Raw genomic sequence first — 9,769 nt, forward strand, 5'->3', positions numbered from 1 at the left:
AATCAATAAAATGTATACTCTGGTGCATTTTTTTAAATAAAAAGAAATGCTAAATTCTTATGCACTATAATTAAGGTTAGTGAATATCATTTTTTAAGATTAGAAAGAAAAAGTAAGATTAAGCAAAGGAAGAAATAGAAAAACAATTCGATATTAAAATGAGAGGCAAATAAGAAAATTAGAAAGGAAGAAATAGAAAACTAGAAACAAAAGGGAGATGTTATAAAAAATAAAATAGAAAATGTGAAGTGAAGAAAAACTGAAAATAAAACTTAAAGAGGGGACAAAGAGAACTCTAAACTGGAATAGCAACATTTTTTTTAGATAAATGGAGTAGCGAGAAATTAAAGAAATTAAAAATTATAAAGGATAAGTAGAACAGATTAAGAAGGGAAAAAAACCCGAAAAGAAAACACAACCTTCCTTTTCCTATATGATCCCACATACCTCACATTTATGAGAGTATAAAAGTGTTTGCTCAGTCTCGTGGAAGCTGCTTCATTTCAGAATTAATTGGTAACATAAATGTGCACATTATTGATAAATATGCGGGGAAATAGCAACTTGACTTTAAATGAATTTCTGCTTTTGGCATTCCCAGTGGAACGAAATATATGATATAGGACATGGAGGCATATTTTCTCTTCATGAGCAATAGCAAACTGCTCTTGTTAAGAATTAAGTTTTTGATGGTTGGAAATTTTTATCACCTTAACCGCCATTATAAATATTTCCTCTATTCTATTATGAATCTATGTTGTTGCAACTCTGTGGCATGCCTCTTTCCTAAAAAGTTCATCAGACTTACAAGTATTTTATCTTTATGAGGACTAATAGCCCATCACTTTCAAAGTTTCATCAGAAAAAAGAGTTACTTTTTCACTGAAATGTTTGCTTCATGATCCTGCTGTGCAGAGTAACAATGAAAAGTTGTTGGAGAATCCTTACCTTCAGATGCGTGGCATACTTCACTTGTCTAATGATCTTACAAATTGGGTGGAGATATGATGACTCTGTTTCTAACTTCAGCCACCGGGGACACTGCAATTCTCAGAACCCGAAGTTCATCTTTATTGATGCTTGATCAAATTTCAGGAATATGTTCTTGGAATACACTTGATTTCGTGCTTGCAAAATATTGTTTGGGATCTGATTAATGAAGTTAGCTCAGTGTGGCAAAAGTCTGGGTTTGTTAGCTCCCTCCCTCGCCCAGAAAAAGGAAAAAATGGAATGAAAATTGAGAGACTGTAGATATAAGAGAAAGAAACTGGATTTTGCTGCCTATTTCTTTATGCACTATGCTCCTAGATCAGCCAACAATGCCACCCAATTATTGCACCGGAGGTACTAAGAAAGGTCATATTTTATATCATTTTCTGTATCTTCTTTGACAAATTAAACATGTATCTGTATCTCCCTTCAGGGTTTTCAAGTTTTGCCTTCATCTGAAGGTTGTTATCTGGAAGCGAGTAAATTAGAAGTTAGAGATAGAGTGCAAGATGGCAAGGAAAAATCTTTTGGAGCTACTGAGTGATTATTAATTCATCTACTTTTTCCTTCTACTGCCAAACGGTGCAACTTAAGGCAGGGGAGCATATCTTCAGGTATTGGAACATATTTTCAGTTGCAATTGGTTAACGCTACTTGTTTTTTGTTTCATTGTCAGTTGTTATTAGTACTGATTGTATGTTCTGAACCTTTTGCACCTTTTTTCATGCATAAGTTAGATTGTTCATCTTTCCTCAACCCTTAGTTAAAAGGGCTTTTGCCCCATTTGAAAAATTAATGCTCTCAAGATTTATGGTATTGGGTTTTTTTCTTGGTTATTAGTATAATATTTTTTGGTAGAAAGGAGGCCATGATTCCTGAAGATTAATTTTGTTACTATATTATATTTAGTTGCTAAAATACTTTTTCTTTGCTTTTTTCCCCAGCAATTATTGGCGTCATGGTGTGCATTACATTCATCCAACATTTCTGGGCTTACTATATGAGAGAATCCTTTGTATAGTATTGGACTTCCTCTTGGCCGTTCTTTGTGTTTTGGTATTCATTAGGGCAAAGTTATTACTGGCTACTTTTTTACAGCCATCCTTTACAGTAATAAAAACCTCTAGTTTTTAGCTAAGTAGAGGTTCATTGCCGTGGTAGCAGCTGGATCCTGTTCTTTTAGTGGATAGGACCTAAAGGCCATAAAAGATTGGATTGGGTCACAAGGCTCTCCAATTCCACCGATAAAGATATCAAATCCTTTCCAGGGGAAGCTTTCGGAGTTTCCCTAGTATATTAAGTTTTGTTTTCTTTTTCTTTCCTTGTTCTTCCCAGCTTATACATAGTTCAATATCAGTTTTGTTGGACTTTGTAAATATATGTAATTTTGTTCCTTATTTTTTTTTTTGGCCGATTTTTTGATAACCAATCTTGTTGTATCATGGTTGATGAGAAATCTCCTTCATGTATGATTTTTTGAGTGATTGATTATGAGTAAAAATGCAATTTTGATGTCTCCTTGGATTAGGCTTCATTTGTATCCAATTTATAGCCCTTGTGTTGTCGGCTATTTTTTACTTACGAAGTGTTTTTATGTTTATGTTATGTTTGATTCAAATATTTTCACATTTTATCGTGATTTTTAATTAAAATTAGAATATCATTTTACATTTGATTTATGGGTAAAACAAATCTAATTTTAACTTAAATTCTTTAGTTTTTTTATAATTTCTAACTGGTAGTTTCTTAATTAAAATATTTAAATTGAAAATATATTGTTAATACTAATTTCATTTGTAACATTCCAAGTTGAGATTTAGACTCGAGATGTAACGACTCCGAAATTTTAAAATGAAATATGTGTATTAAAAAGGTCAAATGCGGAAGCGTAATAAAAATTTGATTAACATCCCTTACACTAAAATTAAAAACGTGTTCAAAGTATAACAGAACAAACTAATTAAAAGAGAAACTTAAAAATAAAAGCTATAAATATAACTACAGAGTCTTCAGGCGTACCCTTCGCCATCTTCCTGCGGAACGGGCTCGGGAACAATGTCTTATTGATCTGAAATGATTAAATAAAGAATGAGTTACACCAGCCCAGTAAAGACATCACACTATCTCACCGTCACGGAAGTAAAGGTGGGTAGAAAACACAAAAAGATCAATGAAGCATAATTTACAACAAATTCTTTTATCAATAATAAAATCCTTTACTATCCACATATCTCGGTGAAATTCATAAAACAATATACGAAAGCAATAACATTATCATCATCATTAAATCATGTGAGCTGTATAACATAATACTTATCACGCCTTTTGCAATTCAATCATTACACAACATATTTTTCCTCATTTACCAGCCTACTAGTATCCATGGGGATCCATAGGGGTCCCGCTACCCGTGAACCCTTAACACTTGTAATCAGATTCCAGGGTCGTCCCCATACCCCGTCCGGTATGGGCGCCAAAACTATAAACCTCAATACCCCGTTCGGCATGAGGGTGAAACGGGCCGTCCCCATACCCCGTCCGGTATGGGTGCCAAAACACATAAGGTCTCCATACCTCGTCCGGTATGAGAGACCACAATCCCGGTAGGGTTCCCTACGGACCCGGTCCGTCCACCATCTCCCAAGATATCTAGTCAGGCTGACCACATTATACAATTATCAATTTACATAACCTTTCATTCCCCTTTTCCTTAGTCAGCATCATCAATTCACACACACAAACAAGCAAACCAGTAATTTATGCCAAACAAGACGACATACAACATCGGGTTCTCAGTCATTCAACCCATAATCAATAAAACAGTAATATATGCACACGAAACTATGAAATGAAAACATCAGACCTCATACTGCATTTAAAACTGTAAAATAGGCCAAACAACAGCTAACCGACAAACACACCAGACCCGGGCTCCATTAGCGACCTTAAACAATTTCACACATCTATTGATTCATGAAATACCGTTTTCTCATTTATTAAACTTTAATACCGTGATAGGAAATAGGGTGATGGGTCCTTACTTGTTTCGGGGTCCGAATACGGCTCTACAGTGCGCCTAAAGGCTGTCCCTAATTTTCTCTGAAAATTTTTTCCGGGGAACTGAAACGCACTACTGGTACCTGCACATGTCCCAAAAAATCCTAAATTAGACCCAGGGCCCCTTTCGGCCAATATCGCAATTCCGGCACGGCGGCTCCGCCGTGCTCCAGCGACAGCGCCGCCGCAAGCGGCGGCGATTCGCCTCGGGTTGGCTGTTTTCGGCCGTTTCAGGCCAAATTCGGCCACACTTGCATTGGTCCCCGTGATAAAACAACCCTAGGGCCCTCGGGGGTCAAAAAAATATGAAAAAATCGAAGCTTACCGGCGGCGGTGCACTCGGGTGCGGTGGCTCTCCGGTGAGATTCATGTTTTGGTGATTTGGCTCCGATCAACCTGTAGAGAAAAGAATGGTGATCACGGTGATATAAAAATTGTATCAAACGGAGGTCGGGAAGGGCCTCATCGGAGGCAAAAATCGAGGAGGGGCGCGGCGGCGCCGCTGGGTTTCGGCCGTGTTTTCCAGCCGTTTGGCCTGGATTTTGGCTCCGATTTGGCCACAAGGAAACTCAGCATTGAAAAACGAGCCGGGGGTATGAAATTTACCTCGATCGGCGGTCGAAAAACTCCCCGGTGCGGCGGCGGGTGGCGGCGGCCAGCTCCTCCGGCGTCTGGTTCGTCTTCTCCGGCTAGGGTAGGCGGCTAGGGTTTTTGTGGTCAGGTGTGGGGGTTCTATTTATACCCTTTTACCTTTTGATCACAGCCGTCCATTTTGATTAAATCTGGGTCATCCGTGCGCGATTGAATCTGGGCCGTCCGTGCACGTGCATCTGGGCCGTCCGTGCGCTTGCATCTAGGCCGTCCGAGCGCACGCTTAATCTGGGTAGTCAGTGCGCGCGGGGACGCATCTGGGCCGTCCGATCGCGCGCACGCAGATCACCCACGTGGCCCGTTCCCGGGTCGACGTGGTCTTGCCACGCGGCAGGTCCTGGTTGGCCAGGGCTGCTGACTGGGCCGCTGACGTGGCTGCTGACGGGGCACAATTTTTTAAATTGCGTTTTGACCCCCGGTTTTCGATTTTCTTTTCAAAAATACCCCTAGAATCCAAATTTTCACCATTTTTTCCCAAAATCAATTTCAATTAAATCCAAATAATATTTTTACTCAATTTTACAATTATTATTATTTTTATTTTTATTAAATTAAATTAAAATAAAATAAATAAAAATAAAATTAATAATAATAAATAAATAAATAATTTTAAAAATTATTGGGCGTTGCACGAGATGATTAAATTTACATTAATAATAATTTTAGAAATTTTTAATTTTAATTTTTTTAATAAACTTTTTTAAAAAATATGCATTTTGTATGCATTTGAAAATAATTTTCGAGAGTCATGATCAAATTAGAAATAAGAAATGATTTATTTAAAATGAAAATTTAAAAATTGGGGCAAAAGTGCAAAAATAGAAAAAAATGGCCATGTCAGCAGTACGGTCAGTCGTCGTGCGCTGCGTGGCAGACACGTAGATATGCATTTTACGTGGGAGGTCACGTGGGCGATTCACGTGTCAACCGATCCAAGGGTCCAGGTTCACTCCCACGTGCATGAAAGACTCAGATCCGTTTCTTCTTAATGTACGATTGAACGGTCCACGTGTCTTCAATCAAACAGCTCTGATTCGTAGTTAAATCTGACGATGGAGATTGGGCCATGCAGCCCCGAACAAATGGCCCAGATTGAAAGTGAAAAAGTATTTAAACCTCTCCACCCAGACCCCTAAAACCCTAGTCGTCAAGGAGCACCAGAGAAGAAGAAGAGGGGCGACCGAAAAATGAACCAATTGCCAGAGAAGAAGACCGACCGCTATCGCTATTGCACTGGAACCAGTCGCCGACGTCGGAAGGTGAGTTTTTTCTTCCCGTTTGCTCTGTTTCTCAATTTTAAACCTCCTTAAACCCTTATCAATGTCGAAAGACCAAGGGAGAAGTCAGAAATGGAGGGTGGAGCTCGGTCGAGCTGCTGCACCCTAAATCGAAAAATCCCTCTAGTGAGCCAGAATCCTCTTCCCGTTTCCTTTCATTTTTTGACCATTGGTTACCTAACATGTTTTTGGTACAGGGCAACCGAAGGAAAGCTGTGACCGCGAGGAAAGAATGGCAGAGACGCCGCACCGGAAAACCCAAACCGCTAGTAAGTTTTAATTTTTCTTCTTTTTCTACCAACAGAGGCCACATAACCCTAAATTTCGTAGGTTTTCGAATAGAATTGATCGAAATCGACCTGACCGAGAGAAGGAACTACTGTAGGCGGTGGAATCGGCGCATGAGCATGGCACCGGAGCCCTAAACTGGCCCCCGAGAGAATTTTAACCCCTTTTTTCGCTTATTTCTATGATATTTGACGTATATTTGGGTTTTCGCAGAAAAACTTAATAAATATGAAAATTAGGAACCGTCGGGAAATATAGTAAAAAAGGCAGTATTTCGAATAGCGATTCATGGTAAGAATCTTTTATCCTTTTTTTCATTACGGTTAAATTAAGTTAAATAAATAATGAATAGAAACTTATAAATGTTGGAGATTCATTGATTAATTAAGTACAAGTCATTGATAGAGCCAATTACCGGTCAATATATAATTGTCTTTATCTCATCTGTATTGCCTATTTGTTGTTATTTTGCTTTAATTGCCTACTGTTACCTCATATGTTTTAGTTTATTGATTTTAATTGCTTTTCTTGTTTATTTTGTTTACTTAACTGGTTTCATCCTTATCCGTTAATTTAGTTTGAAATAAATATCTTAATTACGCTCTTTTGAATCATTGAGTTTTAATTTATATCGTCTATTAAATGATCGTTCTATTTTTCTGTGATTATGAAATGAGATATTTGTACGTACTTGGTGGCTATATAGTAATAAAAACTTATATGTGTATGCAATGTTGTGAAAACTAAAGGTGCTTACCGGGTGTCTTGGAAAAATATGGACGAACTTGCTACATAAGGTAACCCTACTATAGACATTACTCTCAGTCGAATGGGGCTGAAAAGTCCCATACCAAAAAGGGTTGAGAGTTATTTTGATTATGCTTATACCGGACGATGTATTGAGGCGGTTGTATATTTGACGCCTATTACTGGACGGGGTATGGGGACGATCGATTAATTAATAGAATAGATATTTGGTCTACGTATAATGGGAATCTCTATGAACCCCCAGCAGCACCGGTAAATAAGTAAAAATGTAATGTTTGATTACTATTGGTCTTTTAGAATGTATGATGTATATTGCTATTCTAGTTTTTTTCCCCATAAATGGTATATGAAAACTTAAAGGTGAGTAAGGAATAGATGTTTTCAAGTTAAATGAATTTACTTAAATCGAAAAATAAGTTTCATTGGTTGTTTTATAGTTTTACAAACTTTTAATTTTTCCATATTGATAGTAAAGTGTTGATATTATTATTAAGTTAGTGTATCTCACCCCCTTATTATTAACACTTTTAGATCAGGATTGTAACACTCAAATAAAAATAAAAAATTTTTATTTTATTTATTTTTATTTTTATTTATTTGTTTAATTTTTTATTTAATTTAATGAAAATAAAAATAATAATAGTGATAAAATTGGGTAAAAATATTATTTAGATTTAATTGAAATTGATTTTGAGAAAAAGGGGTGAAAATTTAGATTCTGTGAGTATTTTTGAAAAGAAAATCGAAAATTGGGGGTCAAAATGTAATTTAAAAAAGTTGTGCCACGTCAGCACCCCGTCAGCAGCCACGTCAGTAGCCTGGTCAGCAGCCCCAACCAACCAGGACGCGCCGCGTGGCAACGCAACGCTGACCAGGGAACGGGCCACGTGGGCGATCCGCGCGTGCGCGATCGGACGGCCCAGATCCGTTCCCACGCACACGGACGGCCCAGATTCACGCGCATGGACGGCCCAGACTTAATTAGGCGCGGACGGCCCAGATTGCATCGCAATGAACGACCCAGATTTAATCTTGATGGACGGTTCAGATTAAAAGGCAAAGGGTATAAATAACCTCACCCACACCTGACCACAAAAACCCTAGCCGCCAGTGCCTCGCCAGAGAAGAAGAACTAGACGCCGGAGGAGCCGGCCGCCGCCACCCGCCACCGCACCGGGGAAGTTTCCGACCGCCGATCGAGGTAAATTTTTTCCCCCTTGCTCGTTTTTCGATGCTGAGTCCGCCTGTGGCCAAACCACCGGCCAAACTGCCGAAAAACCTAACCGAAGCCCAGCGGCGCCGCCGCGCCCCTCCTCGATTTTTACCTCCGATGAGGCCCTTCCCGGCCTCCATTCGATGCAATTTTTATACCACTGTGATCACCGTTCTTTTCTCTACAGGTTGATTGGAGCCAAACATCAAAACGCAACTCAAGCCGGAGGAGCCGTCGCACCGAGAGCACCGCCGCTGGTAAGTTTCAGTTTTTCGTGATTTTTTGGCCCACGGAGGGCCCTAGGGTTGTTTTATCGCAGGGACCGATGCTAGTGTGGCTGAATTCGACCGAAAACGGCCGAAAATGGCCAACCCGAGGCGAATCTCCACCGCAAGCGGCGGCACCGTCGCCGGAGCACGGCGGAGCCGCCGTGCCGGAATTGTGATATTGGTCGAAAGGGGCCCTAGGTCTGATTTGGGATTTTTTGGGACACGTGTAGGTACCGGTAGTGCGTTTCAGTTTTCTGAGAAAAATTCAGGGAAATTAAGGACAGCCTGTAGGCGCACTGTAGAGCCGTATTCAGACCCCGAAACAAGTAAGGACCCCTCACCCTATTTGCTATCACGGTATTAAAGCTAAATAAATAATTAAACTGTACTGTGTGACCTTATAGATCATAATTGATCAGGGTTGCCAATGGAGCCCGAGTCTGATACTGTATTGGTCTGTTATTGTTTGATTTAATTTCCAGTATTAAATACAGCATGATGTTTGATGTAATTATATTATGGTCTCGTATGCATGAATCATGGTATCTTTTATTATGGTTGGTATTATGCTTAACCCGGTACTGTATTGTCTTATTTAGTGTCAATTACTGGTTTTCCTGTTGTGTGTGTTTGGATGATTGAAACCAAGAAAAAGGGTAAAAAGGTTATGTGAATTGATAAGTGGATAATGTGGACAGCCTGACTAGATATCCTGGGAGATGGTGGACGGACCGGGTCCGTAGGCAACCCTACCGGGAACGTGGTCTCTCATACCAGACGGGGTATGGAGACCTTATGTATTTTGGCACCCATACCGGACGAGGTATGGGGACGGCCCGTTTCACCCTCATACCAGACGGGGTATTGCGGTTCATGGTTTTGGCGCCCATACCGGATGGGGTATGGGAACGGCCTGGAATCATATTATAAATGTTAATGGTTCACGTGTAAAGGGGACCCCCTATGGATCCCTAGGGATACTAGTAGGCTGGTAAAAGAGGAAATATGTTTCTTGATGATTGAAATGTAAAGGTGTGATATATGTTGTGTTATAAAGTGTATATAATTTCATGATATTGTAAGATTATTATTTTCATATGTTGTTTTCATGGATCTCGCTGAGGTAAATGGATAGTAAATGATTTTATTATTGATAAAAGAATTTATTATAAATTATGCTCCATTGGTCATTTTATTTTCTATCCACCTTTACTTCCGTGGCGGTGAGATAGTGTGATGTCTTTACTGGGCTAGTG

General features: G+C 39.4%; 1 protein-coding gene across 1 annotated transcript in view; it reads left to right on the forward strand.

The window, feature by feature from the left end:
- The window catches only part of LOC110810757 (uncharacterized), a 30,889-nt gene extending 28,381 nt beyond the window's left edge, over window positions 1-2,508 (forward strand). The window contains exons 17-19 of the mRNA XM_088212937.1: window positions 916-1,344; window positions 1,424-1,604; window positions 1,935-2,508. Of these exons, the coding sequence (XP_088069063.1) occupies window positions 916-1,008 (93 nt within the window). The 3' untranslated portion in view covers window positions 1,009-1,344; window positions 1,424-1,604; window positions 1,935-2,508. The remainder of the gene's footprint in view (window positions 1-915; window positions 1,345-1,423; window positions 1,605-1,934) is intronic.
- Window positions 2,509-9,769: the final 7,261 nt, after the last annotated feature.

The sequence above is a fragment of the Carica papaya genome, chromosome 2 (assembly GCF_054855325.1).
Source record: "Carica papaya isolate Zhongbai chromosome 2, ASM5485532v1, whole genome shotgun sequence".
NCBI classification, from domain to species: domain Eukaryota; kingdom Viridiplantae; phylum Streptophyta; class Magnoliopsida; order Brassicales; family Caricaceae; genus Carica; species Carica papaya.